The 25,761-nt window shown below is 35.9% G+C and overlaps 1 protein-coding gene across 4 annotated transcripts in view; it reads left to right on the top strand.

The window, feature by feature from the left end:
• The window catches only part of RARB (retinoic acid receptor beta), a 335,866-nt gene that overhangs the window by 180,304 nt on the left and 129,801 nt on the right, over positions 1 to 25,761 (top strand). Inside the window, exon 1 of one of the 4 annotated variants that reach the window (XM_087945173.1) lies at positions 12,082 to 12,754. The exons of 2 other annotated variants lie outside the window; for them this stretch is intronic. In XM_087945173.1, coding sequence (XP_087801299.1) covers positions 12,526 to 12,754 — 229 coding nt within the window. In that variant the 5' untranslated portion in view covers positions 12,082 to 12,525. Of the gene's footprint in view, positions 1 to 12,081; positions 12,755 to 25,761 lie in introns of those variants that run through there. One more of the 4 variants, XM_087945175.1, reaches the window with a different exon arrangement.

Here is a 25,761-nt window from a genome sequence, read left to right as displayed (position 1 = left end):
ATCCCTTGCAGAGTGGAGTCCTATATCAGCAGCTGTAAGAGGCAGATGGAAGTCATCTATCAGGAAGACCGAAGTTGTAGGTGCAGAATCTTCTGCTCAGGGGGCAACGGGCAGCAGTGAGATAAGGTGTAAGAATAAGCTGCTAAAAATAAAGCCCATCTGGTCATTCAGGGGGATAAAATCCGAGGGGTTTGGCAATTTCCACAAAGGATTCCTAATAGAGGCTTATGGTCAGTAATTAAATCAAAATGATGACTGTAAAGAAATTTGTGGAATTTTTTCACAGATGCCACTGCTGCCAAAGCCTCTTTGTTGATCTAACTGTAGTTTCGCTCAGTCTGTGATAAGGTTCTTGAGAAAAAGGCAATGGGTGCTTCCTGGCCATTAGGCAGTCTGTGGTTTAGGACAGCACCAATGCCAAAAGGGAAGCATTACATTCTAAAACTAATGGAAGGTCTTTGTTATATTGGATGAGAACATTGTCTGAAGTCAATAGGGTTTTGACAGCTTTAAAAGCAGAAGCTTCTTTGAGGCCCCATCTCCAAGGGGCTTGCTTGTCTAAAAGTCTATGCAGAACTTCTGCAACAGAAGCTTTGTGAGATAAAAAGGAAGCATAGAAATTTAATAAACCAAGAAAGGATTGTAGCTCGGTTTTGTTTGTTGGTGTTGAAGCATTGTGGATGGCACGTATCTTTGATTCAATGGGATGGATGCCAGCAGTGTCTATTTGATAACCGAGGAAGTCCACTTGGGTGGCAGCAATGGTGCACTTGTCTTTTTTGAGTTTGAGTCCTGCTCTTTGAAAACAAGTTAGTACTTTGCATACATGTTGTATTAATTGTGGGATGAGTATGTCATCAAAATAGGGGACGACTCCTCAGATGCCTTGCAGCAAATGTTCCATGAGGCATTGAAAAATTCCTGGGGCTAACTCCAAACTGTAGGTGCTTGCATTTAAAAGCACCTCTATGAGTGACTATGAACCTCGGCAGTAAGGTCATCAACAGGGAGCTATTGATAGGCTTGTGCCATATCCAGCTTAGTGAAAAGGGACCCTGGTCCTAAAGAGTGCAGCAAATGTTGAATGACAGAGACAGGGTAAGCACTAATTTGCATAAATTTATTAATCGTACATTTATAGTCAGCACAAATTCTGATGGAGCCATCCTTTTTAAGAGGGTAATAATTGGGGTTTCCCATCTGGCAAAATCCACAAGTTCCAAAACTCCCTGAACTATTAGGTTATCGAGTTGTTCATCCAGTTTAGGGTGAATTGCAAAAGGCACTCTGCGAGGTTTAAGGCAAGTGGGTGTAACTAGGGGATCCAGATTAAAAGAAATAGGGGTGCCCGCATAACAACCCAGGCCATCACTGAAAACATCAGCAAAGTCACTAAACAAGGCATCAAACTCTTGGTCACTAATGGAGTTAATGCCACCCACATATAGTTTTAGGGAGAGAAACCAATCTAAACCCAGCAAACTAGGAAGTCATCCATTATGACTCAGGTCAAGCGTCCTTTAAAATTTTGAAATTGAATTGTAAACTTGCCTTTCCCAATGACTGGGATGGAACATCTGTGATAGTCTCGAAGGGATAGCTGGCATTCTTGAAGCCTTTTCTTGGCCATTTGTATCAGGAGGCGCTTCAGAGTGCTCCAGAACACAATGTATAGTGCAGATCCTGTGTCCATTCTACAAGGCTTGCCTTCTATGGAAACAGTAACACATATTTTGTTAGTATTAGAATGTTTTTTAAGTGACTCAGGTAATAGGTAAAACAGTCTTCTATTGTTTTTGAAAATGTTGTGTTGGTTGGGAAGAAAGCTGGTTGAAGTTTCTTCCTGCACAACAAATTCTGGCTAGATGACCCTTTTTCTGGCATTTCAGGAAAATGGCATTTTGGAATCTGCATGTTGCCCTGAGGTGATTCCCGCCACAACTCAGGCAGATTGGCTGAGACAGTGGAGGTTTGTTTTCAGTAGACCAGTTTTTCTTCTGTGAGGGTCTAGGTTGCCTGAGGCAATTTATATCATCATCTTCGCCTAACAGTTCTTCTGGGAGAGCTTCTTCATACTGAATGTCTGCATTGTCTTTGCCAGTAAGGTTTCCCTGAATTTCTGCTGCTGAGAGCGTTGACAGCTCAGTGGCTTGAGCTTCTTCGATTGCCATTTTTAGCATTAGGTCGTCTTTAGCTAGGAGATGCCTCTGTAAACAGAGGCCTCTAATGCCACAGATTAGCTGGTCTAACAACATGTCATCCAGATCTCTAAACCCGCAATGAAGTGCAGCAGTTCTAAGCGTGGCCATGTATATACTGATTGATTCTCCTTCAGCTTGGTCTGTCTCTGGAAAGAATGCCATCTCACTATTCAGAAGGGTTTAGGAGCATAGCAGTGCTCAGGATTTCTTGAAGGTCGTCCCAAGCCATGATTTTGACAGTCAGTAGAGCTAGCAATGCAGTGTTGGTGTCAAAGACAGCGGCTCTGCAAAAGCTTAAGAAATAAGCTTTTTTCCTGTGGCTGGATCGGCAGCATCTAGGAAACAGTTGAATCAGTTAATGTAGGGATGGAAGGGAGGGAATGATAGGGTAGTAGTCATCTTCACTATTTACGGGTGCCAGAAATATTGAGTGACCTCAGCTCTGTGCTATATAGTGGCAATCAGCTCTTAAAATAGTGACTTCAGCTCAAGCGACTCGCAGCTCAGTCGCCTCAATTTGCTAATCCCATCCTCGCCGCCAGTATTAAATAGGTGGAGGAATAATGGAGGTGACATGAGTGAAGCTTCAGCTAACATTTATTTTTAAAAGAACAAATGGTTGCTGTGGCTACCACCGGCCAACAGAGCGGTGGGCTGACAGGCAACAGCTGATGCTACTTGACAGCTCCCTTTTATACTCAGCTGTCAAGCGGCTCAGCCAATAGGAATGGTCCACATTTCCTCTGGAAACGCGGACCAGAGGGAGAACTTTGGTTGAACACAACACAAATACTCCATGATGTTAAAGATACAGCTAGTGACTAGCTAATGTTTTTCTTCCCTAAAGTCAGTTTCCTAGAGAAAAATTAGCCTTATGCCTTTTTCTAGACAAAGGAAACCTTTGTGTTAACAGTGGATTTATGAATGTGGCCCTTCTGTTCTCATCTGAGGCCATCTGGGAAAATTGACATAAAGGCATCTAGCTTCATTCTCCCTTGTTTTGTTTCTCATGATACCTCCCCCACCTCATACAACATAAATGCTACTTACTTTTTAAAATAACATTATTTTCTGAAACTATTATTCTGAATCTTTCTTAGATGCAACATCCATAATCATATTTTTCCATTTAAAAATTCACATGTTCCATTTAAAAACTATCCTAGAAATTATCCTATTCATTTCAAATGGCATTTGAAAAACTTGAACAACTGTTCTCAGCAGAACCAATCCTGAAACACCCAGACCTGAACAACCATTTGTCATCCAAGCAGACGCTAGCGATGTCGCAGTTGGAGCAGTTCTACTCCAAAAGAATGGACGTGGACAGTTACAGCCATGTGCTTATACTTCCAAGAAATTGACAGGAACCGAACAAAGATGGGCCATATGGGAGAAAGAGGCTAATGCTGTGTGATGGGCAGTCCTCACATGGAGACATTTCCTAGAAGGAAACCAAATCCCCTTTGAAATCTGGACTGATCATAAAAATCTAGAAGCCCTGAAAACTCCATGGAAACTCTCAGAAAAACAAGCTTTAAAAACAAGCTTTTTCGATACTTTAAAGGTTCCTATCTAATATCAGTCAGTATGCCTTCCTTTGGTGCTTTCCATTGGCTACCCAAGCTTTCTTATGACAAAAGTTGTAGTACAGTATATCTGTCATGAAGTTGAGGGAAAGTTGTATAAATAATAAACATGAGATGCTCCATAAGCATACTGAGTATATAATCATTAATTTATTTTATTGGTCACCCTGGTGATTATTGCAGAATAATAAAACAATAAAAACAATAAAAAATAATAGTAATAAGAGGAATTATTCCTCTTTTATTTTTAATTTTAAAATTAAAATGTATAAGGCAAATAGAAAACAAATCTACATTTTATAACTCAATTAAAAGCCCAAACTAGGGAAAAATTCAGGGACTGTATCCTATTTTGGTAAGGTGTTATCCAATATATTGCAGTGATATTTTAAGTGAAACTTAATATCTTCTGAATTAAAAAATATCATTTTTATAATATACCCAGATTAACTGCATAGTTCATTATGTTTCATAATTAACTCTAAATTAATGCTTCATTATTGAGCCCATATGCAGTTAACATGCATTAATTCTTTAGATAATTTTGGTGTTAATTACTAGTATTTCTTCTCATTTTTACAAATTAGTTAATTAGCTAAGTTTAGCTTTGAAAATTGAAAACTTTTTCAAGTATCTGATTGAATAATCACATATACTATTATTACACACGATATAAAATGTGGAAAATTTTCACATGAAACCAAAACCATTTAAAAGATACAGATTTTGTCATAATTATAAAGAATATACACTGAAGCAGTAATTAATTCCTTAGTTAATTTAAATGCAATGGTGAATATTTTATGGTTAGTCATGCCTTTGAAAGATGGTAATGGATAAAAATATTCTCAAATTCTTTTCATTCTTATTTCATGCCATTTTCCATTATCTGTTTTCTTCCAAATTTCAATTGCAAGAATTTTATAATAAAGAGCTAAAGTTAAACAATCAAACAACAACTGCATTTGGTATTAATTGTATTTATCTGGATTATAAAACAATGATTTCTAGCCAAAGTTCAAATATAACATCCACATCTTTTTATTTAATAATGACTATATAGAGCATTCATGTTAGAAGAAAATAATTAATAACAAGAAAAAAGATCTCTCATATTGTTAATATATGAATTAACAATAATTTAAACATTTCAGGGGAGAATATCCAAGAATACATTTATTTCACAATAAAGCATTTGTCTTATTCTAGACCTACAACAAACATAAATAAGAGATTAAAAATTCAGTTTTCTCCTGGGCCATTTCCTATAACTACATTAATATAGAAGGTTACAATTTATAAAATGTAAAATGTATTAAATAGAAGAAAGTAATATAAACAAATTATTTATTAAAAGTCCCTACATCTAAAAAACATCCAAGTTACCCAGGAGCTTGCTATTCCTGAGACCATCGTCTGTGAACTGTCCTTAAATATCACATTTCGGTTCTTACTATGTTACAGAGCCCCTGATTATGACATCGAACATGCAAACAAGCTAAATACACTACTAACATGGGCAGCATCCTGCCCACATGCTTTTATCTTTCTTGGTGACTTCAATTTACCTCATATTAACTGGACCCTTAACGAATGTACAACTGAACTCACACATGCAACCTTCTACAATGCAGTAACAAATCTGGGACTAGAACAACTAGTAACCAACAACACTAGACTTAACAACTGCCTCAATCTCATCTTCTGCAATAGTTTGAATTCAATTTACAGAATACAAATTAAAGAACCCTTTTCCAACAGTGACCACAACATGATTGACTTTTGTCTCAACATACGTCCACACAAAAATCATCACAATGATGGAATCCCCAATTATAACTTCAAAAAAGGCAACTATGATCTTATGAACAATGATCTCTCATCCCTTGATTGGCAATTTCTAATCTCTGGATGCAATACCATAGAAGACCATTACAACATATTTTTATTTGAAGTCAAAAGAGTCATCAAACTATATGTGCCATTAACAACTCCCAAAACCAGAAAAGACAAATTACCCATAACAATAAGGAAGCTTCAATCCAAAAAGAAATCACTTTGGTGGAAAAACAAATCTGGTCACGTTGCCAACTTCAAAAGCCGATACAAAAAATTATGCCACCAAATAAAAACTGAATGCACCAAATATCACATTAAACAAGAAGAAAACCTTCTATGCACCAATTCCACCTGCTCTTTCTACAATTTTATAAACAACAAACTAAAAGACTCAAGGTCCATCCCACCCCTGAAAGGACCTAACGGTAAAGACTGCAACAACAACACTATTAAAGCCAACCTCTTTAACACATTCTTTGGCTCAGTATTTGTAAACAGCAATGGATCATGCCCAGTATTTCCTAGTCGAACCACAGACAACTACAATGATCTAATACATATCGATTTTACAGAAGATGTTGTTGAAAAAGAACTGCACAATCTAAAACCATCCCTATCTATTGGACCGGACGGAATATGTGCCTACTTCTTAAAAAAGCTATCCACTGCCATAGATGAACCTCTAAGCATAATCTTTGAAAAATCTTTCAGGACCAGCTCCTTGCCAAAACTATGGTCAGAAGCCACGGTCATCCCCATCTTCAAAAAGGGAGACCCCAGCCTAGTTGAAAATTACAGACCAATCTCTTTATGCTGCATCATCTGTAAAGTCGTGGAATCAATTATTAACCAATCCATCATCCTCCACTTAGAAACAAACAACCTACTCTCTAATAAACAATTTGGTTTCAGAAAAAACTATCATGTAATCTGCAACTCTTACACTGCAAAAACATATGGACTACACAAGTCGATCAGGGCAAAGCAACAGATGCAATCTACATAGACTTCTGCAAAGCCTTTCATTCAGTGGTACATGACAAACTACTCCTAAAACTAAAATCTTACAGTATCTCTGGACAACTGCATAACTGGACAGAAGCATTCCTGTCAAACAGACAACAAATGGTCAAAATTGGCAGTGTCCTATCAAATTCTGTACCTGTCAACAACAGTGGTGTGCCCCAAGGCAGTGTTCTAGGACCAACTCTCTTCATACTCTACATAAATGACCTCTGTGGTCATATTAAGAGCAACTGCGTTCTCTTTGCTGATGATGTAAAGCTATTCAACACCACAGACAATACTGCTACCCTTCAAAAAGATCTTGACTATGTATCAGAATGGTCAAGCAAATGGCAACTTCAAATCTCAACAAATAAATGCTCTATCCTACATATTGGCAAAAAAAAAAAATCAGAAAATAAAATACAGGATGAATAGTCAAGATCTTGTTGATGATCCAAACTCTGTCAAGGATCTTGGAGTACTCATCTCAAATTACTGAAGTGCTAGAGCCCACTGTAATTACATAGCCAAAAAGGCGTTAAGAGTTGTTAACCTAATCTTACATAGCTTTTTCTCTGGTAATATTACACTACTAACTAGAGCATACAAAACATTTGCTAGAGCAATATTCAAATACAGCTCATCAGTCTGGAACCCACATTACATATCTGATATTAACACAGTTGAGAAAGTCCAAAAATATTTCACAAGAAGAATTCTCCACTCCTCTACTCGTTGCAGAATACCTTATGCCACCAGTCTCGAAATTCTAGACCTAGAAAACCTAGAACTATGCCGTCTTCGGTCCGATCTAAGTATAGTATATAAAATCATACATTGCAATGTCCTACCTGTCAATGAATACTTCAGCTTCAACCATAACAACACTAGAGCAAACAATAGATACAAACTCAAGGTTAATCATACCAAACTTGATTTCAGGAAATACGACTTCAGCAACAGAGTGGTCAATGTCTGGAATACTCTACCTGACTCTGTGGTTTCTTCCCCAAACCCCAAAAACTTTAACCTTAGACTGTCTACTATTGACCTCACCCCTTTCCTAAGAGGTCTGTAGGGGATGTGCATAAGCGCACCAACGTGCCTACTGTCCCTGTCTTATTGTTTCTTTTATTTCTTTTCCCCCCCTCAAATGTATCCATGTATTCATAACTATGTTTTTACTTATACCTATTATCTTGTAAGCAATTGACAAAAATAAATAAATAAATATAGATAAATAAATAAAAATAAACAGCTAGGTAATCTAGCAATTAAAAAATGGATTAGTTGGGCACAGAATGCTTTTTAAAAAAAAAGATTTTATTGCTTTTCTATTGTTTATATTTTGTTAGTGCTTAATAAACATCATGTTGTCTGGGTTATTTAATTGCTTAGCAATACAGATTACATTCTTAATCTCTGCCTCTTTTCCAACCACTGGTAAAATAAAGTCCATGTTTGATAATATTAGTTGTCTTCTTTTGTTTAACCTTCAATGTAAGTCTGTCCATTTCTGCACAATCTAGTATCTTCCTAATTATTTCTTTGTCTCACAGTGTTTCTTCATTTTTCCAATATTATGCAAGTATAATCCGCTGCTGTTAAAATGTGCCATATTAAATATATACTTTGCTTATCAAGTTTTTCTGATGTTGTAAGCATCCACACGACTAACCTGATTTTATGACCTTTTTGCAGTTGTCATTAAGTGAGCAACATAGTCATTAAGTGAGTCAAGGCATTCCTTTTTTCTGGAAACTGGTTGAAAATGTCAATTTCTGGCAAAAAGTGTTGTAAATTGCATCGTATGATTGTGGAACACTGCAGCTGACTGTAAAGTTGAGACTTTTGAAGTTTTTAAAGACACCTCCCCTCTCCCCAAGCGGTACTAATGATCAAATTCTGGAGTTTCAACAGAGGCACATCCCCTAGTCACATGTCTGCATTTTAAAAATTCTGGAAATGGGTTGTAAGTTTCCTTTTGGGGAGTTCTATCATAATTTCAAAAGATCTTGCAAACTGTAAAAATAAGAATGCTTTTAACTTTTCTTCCTTCTTTTTCTTTCTTTTTTCTTTCTTTTCAATCTTTTTTCTCTCTTTTCTTCCTTTTTTCCCTTTCGTTTATTTGTGTATGTATCGTTGGTTGTTTTTAATTGTAAAAACTAATAAACTGTTTAAAAAAAAGTTATTTTGAAAGCAAACTATTTAATCAAATTGCATTAGCACTTAATGAAACAATGTAAGAGTATTTTCTTCTTTTATGGTACTAAGCAGTTAATCAGCCATTTTATTTCAGTCTCAGACCAATACAAGAAATAGCTCCTTAAGTTATTTGTAAGCAGTATAGAAAGTCTAGCTTAAGAAAACTGTAAATAAAAATAAAAATACAGTTATAAAACAATCTGGCTGGGGTTCATAAATGAAACCCAAAAGCAGTAATATATATCTTCTTCTCCTTCCTAGCATATTCCCCCAGGTACAGGGTCTGCTTTTTGGATCATTGAATGCCACTTTGCACGGTCAGCTATGTCTCCAGGACATAAGCCTACGGTTTACATATCTTTGTTGATGATGTCTTGCCACCTCACTTTTGGATGTCTGTAAGGTCACCGGCCATTGACTTCTAGTTGGTAGGCAGTCTTGGCCACGGTGAAAGGTACTGCTCTTTGGACGTGTCCATACCAGCAGAGTTGGCCTTCTCTCATCTTTTCTATAATTGGTGCCACACCAAAATGTTGTTGAAAGGTATCATTTGTGATATGGTTAAGAAGGAAGATGCCCAACTGAATGTTTGCATTTCCATGGTATTGAGATAGCTTTTGGTCCCTGTTGTTGCTGTCCAGCATTCAGTGCCATACAGTGCAACAGGGCAGGTGGTTGTCTTGTAAATCTTATATTTAAGACAGGTTGGCATTTGTCTGTCACATAACACACTGGTGAGTTCTCACCAATGCATTCAGGCCGCATTGACCCATGCTTGCACCTCACCTTTGATGTCGCCATTGCCTTGGAGATGGGATCCCAGATACCGAAAAATGTCCATTTTCTTTAGTTTTTTCCCCATTGATTTGAAGTGTTCTAGGGGTGGCAACAGTCTCTAAGTACTCAGTTTTCTTGATGTTGAGGCAGAGGAGCCACAACGCCAAACTGGCAGGCCACTTTGGGTTCTTAAAGACTTTACACATGGCTCAGAGGCAGTTCTGGTGGCCTGGCATAAAGAAAGATGTGGACAGTTATGTGAAAAGTTGCACCATCTGTACCGCAATGAAAAAATGACCAGGAAAACCCCCTGGACTGCTACAAACAGTAGCGGAGCCAACGAGGCCATGGGAGGAGATTTCAATGGATTTCATAGTGGAGTTGCCGAAAAGTGGGAGAACACACAGTGATCTGGACTATAATAGACATTTTCCAAACAGATGCATTTCATACCTTGCAGCGGACTACCCTTAACCCACCAGTTAGCCAAGCTATTCCTGAAGCACATCTACCGCCTGCATGGAGTACCACGGAGAATTATCTCAGACAGAGTGGTCCAATTCACAGCCAAATTTTGGAGGGAATTCCTGAGGTCTATTGGGTTATCCCAGGGTCTTAGCTCGGCCTTTCATCCGAGCACCAATGGTGGGGGGCATGGTAGAGCAGTATCTGAGGTGCTATGTTAATTATCAGCAGTCCAATTGGGTGGACCTCCTGCCTTTCTCAGATGTCGCATACAATAATGCTGTTCACAGTAACACAGAACTAACCCCCTTCAAGGTAGTGAGTGGCATGGACTTTGTCCCAATGCCTGAGTATCCAAGGGACTCCCCTCCTCAGTCAGCCTGACCAATTGGATATCAACGCTGAAAGCAACTTGGGTGAATGTCAAACAAGCACTGGCGAAAGCAGCACAGACCTATAAGAGACTGGCAGACAAACACCAAGCTCCACAACAACCATTCCAGTTGGGGGAGAAGGTCTTTCTCTACACCAAATATCTGGGGTTAAGACTCCTAGCAAGAAATTGGCGTCAAAGTTCATGGGACCATTCCCCATAGTAAAGATCATCAACCCAGTCATGGTGCAATTGAAATTGCCCCAATTGTTAGGGAAAATACACCCGGTATTCCACAGTAGCCTATTAAAACCCGCGTCGGATCAATACTGAGGCTCCTGCCTCGTGAGCCCCCAGATCCTGTGGTCAAAGGAGGCCAAACCCATTATGAAGTGCAGCGAATCCTCGATTCGAAGTGGCACAGGAGACAATTCCAATATTTAATCAAGTGGAAGGGCTACCACTTATCAGAGGCATCATGGGTAAAGAGTAGCAATGTCCAAGCCGATCTCCTTGTAGCAAGGTCCCATGCAGAAAATCCAATTATGCATTCTGCCTATATTTTTTCAATAGCAAATGAAGAAAAGTACAAATTGTGAAAATGTTTCACAAGGAATTGCTAGCCAGCAGAAAATAACCTAACCTGCAGTTTAGTGTAAATTGATAAAAACATAATTAATGAGAATTTGCAGGTGTCTAAAAATGCATGTGTGTTTTTAGTTTTGCTTCACATTAATTTCACCAAAGGGACTCTGGTACATGTTATTTTATTGAGCCTTCAAGTCAGAGTTGACTCCTCATGACTGATCAAGGTCTCCTGGTTTCTGTCTTGTGTCTTTACCACTAGACTCAAATTCTTGGCTTTCGCTGTTAAGTATACTCTGCAAAACTTTTAATAAAAAGACTGACAAAGAATTGCCATGAATTTTCATGAAGGTGATAGAATGTGTCTTTAATAAACAGAGGCAAATGTTTTTACATGGGGAAGAAAGACATTACTGTCAGCATCACCCCAACTGCCAATTGGACAAAGGAATCTCTTTCACAGTATATTGCTGGTTATACAACAAAAGCAGAGAAACATGAAGCAGCCAGAGCGAAATCAGAAATGCCTCTAATTCTGTTCTAAGTTTGCAAGTCCCAGTGCTTTGTAAATGCATTCTCCACTCTATTTTTCATTTCACTCTGTTCTGGCCACCGTTTGCTTTCTCTGCTTTCAGCCAGGAAACTGATTTCTATTTTGGCTATGATGTAAATGCATTTTGGTTTCCCCAGTGGACAGTCTAATAGGAGACACGTAGGTGTGCAGAATGGAGCATGTAAGACAGTTTAAAAGCAGAAGCTTGATGCTTTTATAGGAAAAGAACTTGGGAAAAGAATGTTTGCAAAAGACGGTTTTGCAAGGCAGATCTTATGGCTGTTTTATATCGTTGCATTTTTTAATTTTATTTTTAAAGGGAAGTTGCTTCAGTACGGGAGCAGGCACTTGCCTGCTACCTTGCCTTCCCTGCTTTATTCTGTAAGGCTGTTGGGAGTTTTTAAGCTGTGTGAGAATCCTGGGAGTTGGTGATGTCAGACGGATTGGGTCATTTGAAGGTTAGCAGCCTGGGAAGGGTTCATTGAAAGTTCACTCGCATATATTAAGCAATTCAATCTTTCATTCTCTGTGACACAAGTAGTAGGAAGTGAGCCGTTCGAAAGCAGAAGGATCTATTCAGCAGCAAAGGGGGATCTCAAGCTGATTTCAAAGCCTGTTTCGTCCGCAAAACTTCAAGGCTGCACGGGAAGCAAAAAAAATATCTTCGCTTCAGAACAAGGCAAAGTAGTTCGAAGGCTTCTGAAAGATTTGGGGCAACAGATTAATGGGAAATAGAATTTGGAATACTTCTTGTTTTCCCCTCCTCCCTTCATTCGACTGGATTGGCTGAACAGCCTGGAAAATGGTAAATGATCATTTGGATCAATTACAGGCTTTTAGCTGTGTTGTCTGTCATAATTCATGATTCTGGTCTGGGAAAAAGACCAACAGTTTACGTGCCAAAAAAGGGGCAGAGTTTGATGGAGTTGGATGTACTTTTATATGTCATTTTCCCCCACACCTAGAGGAAGGCACTTTTACAGACCTACTGGAGAGGGAATCATGTTTGACTGCATGGATGCCCTAGCAGTCAGCCCTGGTCAAATGCTGGATTTCTACACAGCAAGTCCATCTTCCTGCATGCTCCAGGAGAAGGCTCTGAAAGCCTGCTTCACTGGATTGACACAAACAGAGTGGCAACACCGGCACAGTGCTCAATGTAGGTCCTGCTATTGTTTTGTTGCACTTATTTGCTCTCTTTAAAAAATTGCATGCCAAAAACAGGAGAAAAATACTACCCAAAAGAGAACAGAGAAAATTAAAACATGGTGTATTTTCCCCAAATCGATTTTTATGCAGATATATTGTGTATGCATGCACATTTGGCTTTGCATTTTTTTAAAAAAATACCACAACTTCAAGCACTTTTCACCTTCCAACCTTATTCCTCTAGTATATTTAAATAGTTTGGTCATTAGATGTAAATGCAGTAATGCTTTTTATTAAATAAAATATCATGCAGTATACATGAAAAGCTGTTTCCTTTTCTGTATGTTTATTTGCATTTCATAGGCTTTAATTTTTTTATATATTTTAACTACATTTTAGCATCTAAAATGATGGAGTATTTTGCAAAGCAGCAGTTTCTGAAAAGGTAAAATGAAAAGTTAAAGGGCTTCTGTAAATGTTTCTCTGACCAAGAAAAAGAAAGAAGCAGCAGTATTTCTTTGCATTGAGGTGCTGCCACCTTTCTTTTCTTTTTTTTACTTTGTTGCTCTAAAAAGTCCCTGGTTTTTTTTCTAGAAAACTAACCCCTTGTGTTTTGCCATCAATTATCTCAGCACTGTCTTGTGTGTGAACAATTCAGTCTGGATAAGAAAAGCTATAGCTTGGTCCTGCAAAATTCTTTTTAAATGCCTATTATGTTATCAGATCTTCATCTAGTGTTAAAGGACATGGGTGTCAAAACATGGCATGCTTTTATAGTTTACTTTAAAGTTTGAGAAAGAGCAAGCAGTGCCAAAGTTCCAACACTGCACTGTCTGCAGGGGGAGGAAGACCCTTGAAGGATGATGCTTCATTGCTTTGACACTGATTTGGATAAATGATGACTATCTATCAAATTGTTTTAACATGCTCTTTGACACTTCAGTGGACCATTAACTAGAGAGTAAAGTTGACATTAGTGTGGTTCTTAGGCTTCTCAATTGCTTAAAACACACAAGCTTTAAAAGGTACAATCTGCAAAGAAAGTAAACTGGTGTTTTTTTCATATTTATAATATGAGCATTTTGATAACAAATGCTATAATCAGAAATATTTTCATTGTGATTAGGTCACCATTGATAATCGCAAAAGAAAATGTGTCTCTGGGATAAAATATTGAGAATGCTTCATGAATAAAGTTAAAAACAAGTGTAAAATTTAAAATCAACAGGCAATTAGAATAGTGAAGGAATTTCCAAGTATTTCCATGCTAGGTGGGGAGGTATTTAAACTGCATTAATTCAGCATTGCTGATTTAAAAAAGAATTGTATTTAACTCTGTCAGAACACCTTTGACACTTCTGTTCTTTTTTTAACAAGAATTTTATAATGTATAGTTTAGCTGAAATCATAGTATAAATATTTAAATGTTAAGGTGTTGCTTAGTGGAGCAAGGGCTTTTCTAGTGTCAATGTCTTAGAAAAAGCTAACATTGCAGAGTTCTAAATAGATTGCTATGAAATAAATGTTTCTTTTTTTAAAAAAAAGTCATGCCAGTTGGTCCAGAGTAAGCTAAAACAGGCTTGTCCTGATCTGTGAATTGCAGGTTCTAAATATGCCATTTAGTCGAAGCTGGTACAATGTTAATTAAATTACACTACTATACAGCAAAATGATTTCAAAATATACTTTCATGGATTGAAATTACTTTTCAATTTGCAAATTATGATTTTTAATTAGTGATATTTATAGCAATTATCATATCCTGCAGTGTGTTTTATTTTATTCTGATATTTAACTTATTTATAATGATAAAAATATACTCTCCACATATTAAGCAGTAACTCCATTTGCAAATATTTTCTTTTGTTAAAAAGAAACTACAGTTTTGCCTAATATATTGAGATAAGACCCATTTTATAAGATAGGGAAAAAAAGGAACAGTCCAGTGCATTTTGTTTTGGGTATAATCATTATATTGCAATAGTTTATTTATTCCACAGTTTTTGATGCATCAATACTAGAAGTTGAATAAGTAGATAGTAACAGTAGTTATGGTTTTTTAAAATTTAGTGCAGAAACACCAAGGAAAATATTGGCAGTTCTCTGCAATGCAAACTTACAAATAATTGAAATGTTACACCAGAGTAATGCAGTATGTATTTGATAAATCCTAAAATCATATATTTAAAGATTGAATTGCCAATATTAAAATCATGTGTGTATGTGTCTGTGTGTTTGTGCACTTATTGTATATTGTTCTCAAATGTGCTAAAGTGTGAGTTTTCTTTCAAAATAAAACGAGTTTAAAATATATTCTAATCTTAGAGTCAATATGCTAAAGTGAAATAAACAATTTCTGAGTCAATAATTTACAAATAACCTATTGTACTTTACCTGTAGCAAATTACTTAAAACAATTTTATAAAAATGTAAAGGGCTTAGATAAAACCTTTGTATATATTTCTGATTTTTAAAATGATGCAAAGTATAAATGAATAAAAACTATTTTATTTCTGATTATTCATATAAGAAAAATGATAAACGAGCTTTTCAATTGCTAATGCCCATTTTAGAATGCCCCTTATATATTTTGTCATTGTTTTCAGAGAAAATATAATGGTATCAGCATTATTTTTTATTTAAATTAGATAATGAAATACATGTGTAATAACATATTCCTGTACATCTCTACTCAGAAGTAAGCCCAGTGAAGTTAAATGTTACATACTTTAAGGGAACCGCATAGGATTGTAAGCTAATGATGTAATCTTGTTAATTCAGAAGTAAGATTCACTATATTGAGTAAGATCTAATCCTTATGTGTGTTTAGGATTAAAATTTTGATCTCTTTTGCAATAGAATGTATGGGACTTTAAAATGTCAGTTTACACAAATTAACTTACAGCATAATAGTTTATAGATCTGCCTAAAATCTCTGAAAAAAATCTGGAATTACATGACATTGCTAAAATATTGGCTATTATTAATGTTTAGATCTTACTGCATTCTTGCAGTAATCAGCTTCATAAAGTTCACAAACAACTGTTCTAAGAGAAACTCATTGTTTATTTTACGTATTTTTGGTCAGAATATAAAAACAAACATATTTAAGTATATGACATGACATCCACATTCCTAGGTATTGAATTGCAGCAGATGCTGTTGGAGGTTCTGCATTTCAACTAAAGAGAATATTCATTGTTATGTAGGTTTATTTAAAGGTTTAACAAATTGCTGGTTACTAGAAAACTTATATTAAGAAGTTTTTATTTGCTGTAAATGGGTCTAAAATATACTTGCTAATTTATTATTTAATAGGGATCCAAATTAATTTAGGGCCCTTGGAAAAACTGAATCTAACTTTCTGGATTTTTCCTGTGACATTTGACATTTCATTTAAAGAAGACAACTTCTTTTTCAATATATTCTGCTTAAAAAAACAAAAAAAAAGCTGGAGTTAATATATCTGAATTTGAAGAGGCAAGATAGCCTGATTATTGTTTATTCATAAACAGCAATTCAATTACTTTCATCTTGCCTGGAGAAAACATGAATTACCTCTGATTTTAGCTCAGTGTTATCTATCAAATCATTATAGTCCAGCTAATAAGATAAGATCGAGTCCATCTCAGATTGCGATAATATTTATATCATACAAACAGTTATATTTTCAAAGCTTCTAATTCATTGATTGTATTCATACATTGGTCATTTTTAACCATCTCTACTGAAAACTGTTTATTTGTGAACTTTTACCAGTTAAAAAGTGTTGCTGCCTCATTCATGTTTCTTGTGTCACTTCTTACAAAGATGGCAAATTTAATTCATTCTTATGGCAACATGTTTGATCTCAAAGTAAAATGTCTGATGCTTAGCATCATTTCAACTTACTGTTAAGTTCCACTAGCTGACAGAAAATAAAACTGATGCCAAGGACATTTTGGATCAAAAGAATTAGTTGAATATAATTCTCCTTTTGCTCTGCATAATACATTTGAATGACAAAAGTCTGAAAATAATCATATAAATGTCTACTTTCTTTCCTTCCTTTCTGATTGATCTTGTCAAAAGGAAAGTCTTGAAATAAGAACAGAAAGGGATGGAAATTGAAAATATTACATTTGTTATTTTTTCAAAGCGCACATGGAATTAAATAAATGGCATTTCAGGATTTTTTTTCTTCCCAATTTGATGCTAATTATCATTGTGCATATATATTTGTGTATCCCAATTTAGCACTTTTGGAGAATTCTGAGTATTTGATAGTTAACTAGATACATTCCCCCCATACAGTAGTAAGGAATCCAATCTTACAGACTTCGGCATTACATTTTGTCTTTTCTGTTCCATGTCCCTGCCATCAAGGGATATAACAGAAATGAAAAACAGCTTCCTGTGATCATAAGTGCATGCCAAACTATAGCACATATCATATGTATTGCTTCTGCCATTTCTGTAATGTTACTTCGGAGGTTTCTATATTCTGTAAAGATGGAATATTTGGAACTAGACAGTACAGTCACTTAGTTATTGTAATACAACTTTGGGTGCACCGACGTCAAATTAATGTTCATAAATCTCAAAACATGAATTTTTTTCAAGGATTTAAATGATTATAGACTGTTTTTGGGAAACCAAAATGTATTAATTAACAATTGAGAGGACTACTTTTGTGCCTTTGAAGCTATTGAAACTATTTAGGATTTTTTTGCATTTGTTTAAATCCAACATAAAGCCTATGTCACCATTTTTCATGCAAACAGAAAAATTCCCAGCAAGGCCAAATCATGCCTGAGAAAAAGGAAATGGTATATTGTACCACTATGGAATAGCACCTGGCATCAATAGGGCTAGGAATTGAAATTCATTTACTACTGGCAATATAATTGGGTTCCTCAAACCATTTGAAGCCTTACAGTACTTTAAGAGGGCCCCGTGCCACAAATAGGTAGATTCCTAAAGAGCAAGATAAAGAAGGGGAGAACAAGCAAGATGGTAAAAGAAGAACAAAGCTATAACATTTGTCTTTGGAAAAACAGTTTTGTTCAGTAAGAAAAACTATGTCAATGGTTAACCAAGCTGATAGGGACATCAAACCAACACCACCTAGAGTCATTTGCTGAGATGGGCAGCTACAGAAATCAATAAAAAAACCACTTCATCTAATGCACCTGGCTATAGCTATTTGTTCTGTGATGAGAATGCCCCAGATTCAATCCTTTTTAGAAGCAACATGTTCTTAATTCATACAAAAGCTTCTGCGTTTCATTGCAATATATTGAACTGAAAGCAGAAGAGGAAGTGCAGCAATGTATTCCCAACAGAGACACAGATTCATGATTAGTATGATGCAAATGCCCAGCAAAAAGTTACTAGCCTGTGACCGGATAGGATGTTTTCCCAGTGGGTGTGTCCATTATAATTTTGCACTGCTGTCCAACACAAAGATTACAACTATGAAATATTTACAGGAGATTGACTATTAGTTTACATATTTCTACAAGAAATATGGCTAAACTAAATTTAAATTTATTTAATTAAAATAAATTAAAATGTTAATATAGTCCTTGCTTTCTTGTTACTGTACTTTTACATTCATCTTTTCCTAATAATTTTTAAAAGCCATTATACAACATAAACAATGTATTCAACCTTGTTTTTAAAGCAGGCACAAAAAGAAGGAATCACTGGATATTCTTTGAATTTTCCTGAGCATCTATGGTTTGAGTTTACAGTTCCTAAGAATGCTTCCCTTTTTACAAAATGGGTTGTCCTTGCTTCCGACCAATGTTGGCTGATAAAAACTTTATAAGGAATAACAGAGTAACAGAGTTGAAAGGGATCCTGAAGGTCTTCTAGTCCAACTCCTTACCTCCCCTCTCAATTTGTCTGCACCCTATACCAGTCCAGACAAGTGGCTGTGAAATCTCTTTTTAAAAATTTAATTATTTGATTTCATGGTCAGGAAATTTCTCCTTAGTTCTAGGTTGGATCTTTTACTTGAAAAGTTTCTATCCCTTACTTCATGCCCTGCCCTCAGATTCTTTAGAAAATAGGTTGATACCTATTTCATAACCCTTCAAATACTGAAGACTGCTATAATCTTACCCCTAATCCTTCTTTTTATTAGACTAGACATACTCAGTTGCAACCATTCATATGTTTTATCCCCCAGTCCGCTAATCATTTCTGTTGCTGTTCTCTGCATGTTTTCTAGAGTTGTCAGCATCTTTTTTGTATTATGGGGACCAAAACTGGGCACAGTATACCAAGTGTGGTCTTACCAAAGGACCATCAAGTGATACTTTTGATGGATTCAAGTCTGTCAAGATCTTTCTGGATCATGAGTCTATCCTTTCTCAAGTATTGACTATTTTCTCCAGCTTGCAAATTTGCTGAGCTCCCCTTCTATCCCTTTATGTAAATCATTTATGAAGATGTTGGAGTGCTGGGCCTAAGACTGAAGCTTAGAGTACTATATGCTTCCTTCCCTGTAGATCAGGGGTGTCAAACTCAATTTTATTGAGGGCTGATCGGGGCTATGGTCAGAGGCTTTGATCAGAGGCTTTGCATCTCGGGGGGGAGGGGCGGGGGGCCTTGGGTGGCTGCTGGCATGTTTCTTTTTTACATTGGGTAGACCAAGCCGAAGCCATGCTGGCCCAATATTTCCTCAGTGCATTGGGTAGACGGGGCTGAAGCCATGCTGGCCCGATGTTTCCCCTTCTCATCGGATACACCAGGCTGAAGCAACGTGGACCGGACCTTACATTTTCCAGGATGGCCCCTTGGGCTGGATCTGGCCCGTGGACCTTATATTTGACATCCTGCAGTAGATGTAGTTCTGTTGAAGACTACGTGTTGACTGCGATTGATCAGCCAGCTATAAATCCATCTGGTGGAGATGCTGTCTATCCCACATTTTTCTATATTACCAAGAAGTAAATGGTGTATTTTATTTGTTGCTCATATGAGCACTCATATTTTTTTCCTGGAAAAAATATACTTGGAATTTCATTTTTAGCCAGAGAAACGTGGTATATTTGCAGTAAAAGTACATGGAATTTTTATCCTTTATCACTGATAGAATATATTCATGGATATATACAGTGGGTATAATAAGTAAAACTACAGCCTGTTAAAATGACAAGCTTTTGAGATATAAACAAATCAGATAAAAGACTTCAGATTTGTTTTCACTTTTAATACGGTATAACATATAAGCTGTACATTTCAGTTGAAAAACAAACTGAAATCTAAGAAAAAAATAAATATAAAAAAATTAAAATAACATGCTTAAATTAATACTTTGTTAAAACACTGATTTTATTTACAACATTCAGGCTTATGAAGTAGGAGTCTGTCTGCATAACGCACCTTGCCTTGGGAATCTTCCTAGCAAAAGTGCTCCAAATCTGTCAGATTGCAAGGGCGTATCATATGCATAGCCCTCTTCAGCTCACTCCATAGATTTTCCATAGGATTCACATCCAGGCTTTGGCTGGGGCATTCCAGCAAGAAGAATGATTTTTTTTCATTGATCTTCTGGTGAAATCATTATTTTGATTTGGAGCTATACTTTGGGTCATTGTAATGTTGAAAGGTGAAATTCTTCTTTATCTTCAGTATTTTCATAGAAGCCTGAAAGCTTTGTACAAATATTGACTATTTGTACAAAATATTGAGAATTGTTCATAATTCGCTTCACTTTCATAACACATTTTCCCATATATTTTTGTCAGGCTTGATCTAAGTTTTGGAAAATGTACCTGGGCTTGAATCTTTTCTTTGCATGACAAAGTTTTTCTCTTGCTATTCTACCTCATAGCCCAGATGTAGGAAGAATATGGGAAATTATATAATCAGTACTTGGCCAAAAAGTTCTGCCAGTTTTTTCTTGTTTTTTCATCAATTTTGAGGGACATCCAATTCTTGTAATGTCACTGTTTTATCATATTTTCTCCAGTTGGTGACTATCTTTAATGTATTCTATGATATATTCAGTGCCTTGGAAATGGTTTTGTATCCTCCAGACTGATAAATTCTTACAATGAGAATCTTTTGATGCTTTATAAGTTCTTTACAGATCATGGCTTTTGCTCTAAGAGGCAATTGTGTAAATATTAAAAAAATCCTACTATAACCACTGAACTTTAGATGGGCTTGATCAGAATCACTTTAACAGGTATGTATTAACTACTACTTAACATCAGTTTGAATGTTGATTGGTTAAATTCATGTGAATTGCTTCAGAGTTGATTCCTAGTGGCTGAACCATTTGCCAGATTCCAAATTACAAGTCTGAGTTATTGCCAAATAGAGGTGGTGCAATTTATGTAAGTGCTTGAGAAATTAAGTCTGAATATATCCTAAATTTGAGCCAACTTTCTTCCAAACTAGATTGTATTTCCTTGAAATATTAAAGAGTTTGGGGACTGAATTACCTTTGTTTCTTCATTAAAGTCGTAACTGTTAAAGGATGCTTTTCTTTGAGCCATTTCAGCTTCAAAAGATTTTTGAGGCTTAGTCTGTTGAAAAGCTTGAGGATATAATTAGCTAAAATGGAGGCAAGTTAAATTTAGCTGCTGGTGTTCAGTTCAGTGCTGTTGCTATATGTTGTTGAAGAGAAGAATTTTTGAAAGCAAACATAATTATTTTATGATGATCCTCCAAATGTCTTCATTGGATTTAATGAGAAGCTATTTCATATGGAAATATTCATTTTAATCAGTTTTTCCTTTCATTGCATCAAAACAATAACAAATAGATTTTAAAAAAGACTAAATGAATAATTACTTCACAGATACTTTTGATTATGCAAACATTTTCACAGTTTAATTATCTAGGATTAGTATTGTAACAGATCTACTCAAATATTATTTTCATGCATTATCTTAAATTCACAACGATTTAAGCATAATCTTTAGAAGCAAAAAAACTCATTTCTAAGGAGGAGAGGTATCTTTCATTATTTGTATGTGTGTGGTATTATACAGGTTTTGCTAATAGTTAGCATAAGTGTGCTTGTCTAGGAAGCTTCTACCAAGTATCAGCAACATTTCCATTTGCTTTGAAAAAAAAAACCAGGCATCACTTGCAGTGTATTTCTTGTTATTTCTGACCTAGAAGAGATTGTGCATGTCTCCATGTGTCAGTAGAGTGATTTTAACTTGCCTGAAGTACTGAAGGAAGTAAAGACTTTGTAGCTATAGATACAAGTATTAACTGTCAGAACATGAGGCCAGCACAACCACAAAAGACTGGTTATAAAAGCAGATTAGTTTATGTGCAAGTTTTTACAGGAGAAAAAACTTAGATTTATATAATTTAATCAACACAATTGAAATTAATTAAACTTAAAAATCATTTATACTATGAAATTAGAACTACTTAGATTAAATTCAAAAAAGAGTGTTAAAGTTAACCTGATTTTTTTGTCATTCTTTCCCAATCCGAGGATGTCTTTCTCAACACACTCAAACCACATGTCTTTTATTCATAGGGTCTGGAAATTTTGAAAGCATAATTTTTCTATCATCATCAACTTCATCATCATTTTAATTAGCTCAGAAAAATAATTCCATCTTAAAATATCTATTTTTTTCCTAATGTATTTGTTACAAATAAATACTTTCCCTTTATTATAAGTAAATATTTTACAGAAAAGGATGGGTCTGGATATGTGAAAACTAACTAGCGCAATTGTATTCATATTTAAAATTGTAAACTTTATTGTATTGCTGGCAAAACAAAAACCAAACCCAAAGCATAACTTTCATTCTTCATTTCTTTAAATGTATCCAACACTAATGACTATTGATTTTCAATTTTGCTACAATTACAAGTAAGTGCGATGAGTGGCAGATAAAAAGTAATAATCCATAGAATTCTGTTTCATGTGTTTCTGTAGTTCTTTGCATGATCAATAATAACTGTCCCACTGAAACTAACTGCTATATCAAATAACAGTAAATCAAAGGAATGTGCTTACAGATTATTTATTGAAGGGTTTAATTGTTCACTGTGGTCCAGCTTATTTGAGGAAATAGTAGAATATTCGACAAACCAATTTGTAAATACTGAACTGTGATTCATACCTCCAGCTCACAGATTTTATATGCAGTGATCATAGGTAAATACCTCAACATTAAAAAAAACAGCTAGTCACGTGTCCTTGAAGCCCTGCAACAGCCATGAATCACTATGCTCAATATTAAATTGAATGTTCTTCCTTGTGGTAAGATTTTATATGACACAACTGATCAATGCATCAACAAACAAACATTCTGCAGAGAATAGGGGTGGGCAAGGATCATGAACAAAGACTGTTCAGAGAGGGCTACAAAGAATGAGAATTAGGCAGAGGAATCATTTAGAGAGGCCATCTTGTTTATCAGACATCATGACATTCAAATGTAATTGCTCCATTACAGTTGCATGTTAAAGACTGCCTCTATATTACATTGTAATATATTTTGTCCAGAGAACAACAGCTTCATAATTGTGATAACAATGGTGATAAAAGTAGTAGTAATAATAATAGTACTACTACTAGTAGTAGTTGAGGCAATCATGGGTGATGGGAAGTATGAAAAACCTTCTAGCTCTAATTATAAAAGTTAGCATATCATTCAGTCTAATGAGTAAACTCAGTTACATTTTTTTCATCCTAAGAAAAATACAAGTTGCATCTCTTAGAATAATTCAAGCATAACTCACTTAAATAATTTTGCTGATTTCCTAATGACCTTTTCCAACTAGAACACATAGGAAGGTATATCAATCAATTAACACACATCAGTACATCTGGGATCCCAATAAATTGGGACACACTGCAGTTTTGAGACAGTGTGATTCTAAGTTGGAAATAATTCTATAAGTCAGTGCATTAATTTTAAAATTTAACTGATGCAAAGTTTTAAGTTTAATTATAGCAACATAAAATTGAGAAGTAAAATGTTACATAAATATTACTTAAAAGGTTAATTATATTACATATGATTATAACACTGGTGTTATAGCATGTTTTAGTCTGTTCACATGCTATTGGACAAATGTGTAATAAATTAAAGGTATTAAACCTCCCACATTTTCTCTGCTCTCAGCTAGGGCATAAAATGGAATAAATAATGTTACAGAATGAGTTCCTATAAAAGTATGTGAAGCACACTGTTATGGTCTGATAGGAACAAAACTTAATTTAAAATTGTATACAATACTTATTTGAAAATGAATACATATTCATTGGATTTCCCTTTGAAGCAGCCTGCCAAAAGTTAAAAAAAAGAAAAGAATCAATCCTATAATGAAAAAGTCACTTGAGGGTGGGATAAATGCATAATCAATAGCTGAGGATCCATTTCTCAAGAAATATCTTTAGTAGTTTCCCATAAATGTAGAATACATTTAAGGCTTGGCATTATGAAGGTCCATATTGAGAAATGGTTAGGGTACATCCATTTCAATAAAGAGGAAAAAAAAAACCATCCTCAAGAACCAGCGGAAACGGACCTGGAAGCCATTCCCTTCCTAGAGTTTGCATTTTTTATTTGCAGACTTGGAACTCAATTGATCAAAATTATATTCACTGAGATACTAATAACAATGATTGACACTAAAAATTATTAAAAGCAACTGTATAAGGTTCTAATAAGATGTAATTGTAATATCTTTCCTTCTAGAAAATTATTCCCATGGGTACCGTCTGGTATTTTATTTCTAGTGCGTTGTTCTGTTAATGCATTCCCTATGGTAATTCTGTTGAATTGAATTAACAATAGTCCATATTATTGTGCTGATTGAGAGCTAAGGGAGAGAGAGCAAGGATTCATTCATTCAAAATGAGGGCTTCTTTAGAGCAGGGGTTGCCAACCTTTTGGACCTCAGGGACCACCAAACTCATAATTTTAAATCCCAGGGACCACTAACCTGTGGGTGTGGCCTAATTTGTGGGTGTGGCTTGGTGGTCATGTGACTGGCTGGGCATGGCTTGTATGTAAATATTATAAATATTTATATAAATATTGAATTTTTTTTATAAAAAACAACTTTTACCCAAAATCAGGCAAAGTAGGCAGGCAGATTGAGTTGCTCACAGAATCACAGATTCATTCAGAGATCTATCAATCTGCCATCGGCTAGCTCAATCTGTCACATAAAATTTGCTAGCAAGCAAACTCATAAAATTAACTCACAACACACCATGTATGTAAATATAAAAAAGAGCAATTTTTACCCAAAATCAGGCAAAGCAGGCAGGCAGATTGAGTTGCTCACAGAATCATTCAGTGATCTATCTGCCATCGGCTAGCTCAGTCTGTCACATAAAATTTGCTTGCCGTGAGTTTGCACTGAATAATAGAACCTTCAGTCCTAAGGAAGGTTCGGCTGTGCTTAAAAACAGAGCCGAAGATCTAAAGACTATCTAGAAGGCAAGAAATCCAACCATTTCCTGCTTCCTAGCTAATCTAAATCTCCTGGCACAGCAGAACAGCTGATAGTCAGAAAAATAGCAATTTAGCAGGCAAGTTTGCCGGATAAGGAGTGAGTGGGTGGAGAGGGTTCCCACGCGGGCCATTTGGGCAGCGCAGCCTTGTGTTTCTGCGCAGCCTGGATTAATTACTTTGGGGGGTGCTCTGGGGATGAGATTTCTCTGCAGCCCACCAACATTTTCTCACAGCCCACCAGTGGACTGCGGCCCACCAGTTGGCGACCGCTGCTTTAGAGTACCTAGAGGCTGGGACACCAGTTCATTCTATGATCTATAAGAAATTGCAGCCATTTCCTAGAAATAAGTAGTCTGCTATAAACTTGCTCCAGTTTTCTGTCCTATGGGCAGGGGTGGGATTCTACCGGTTCTGTCCCGTTCTGTGGAACTCCTTGTTAACTTTCTAAGCAGTTTGGAGAACCGGTAATTAGAAGCAATCTCCTTTTGTTTTTTCCCACCCTTATTACATTCTTGCCAGTATGCCTAGACTTCCTGTCTCCAGAGCTTCTGAGGCTTGACTTTCTTTTTTTTAA

Source organism: Notechis scutatus, chromosome Z (assembly GCF_049901735.1).
Source record: "Notechis scutatus isolate UNSWTSFEM ecotype Mainland chromosome Z, rNotScu1.2, whole genome shotgun sequence".
In the NCBI taxonomy this organism is placed as follows: domain Eukaryota; kingdom Metazoa; phylum Chordata; class Lepidosauria; order Squamata; family Elapidae; genus Notechis; species Notechis scutatus.
The sequence above is the reverse complement of the archived record's forward strand: the minus strand, read 5'-3'. Positions and strand labels throughout refer to the sequence as shown.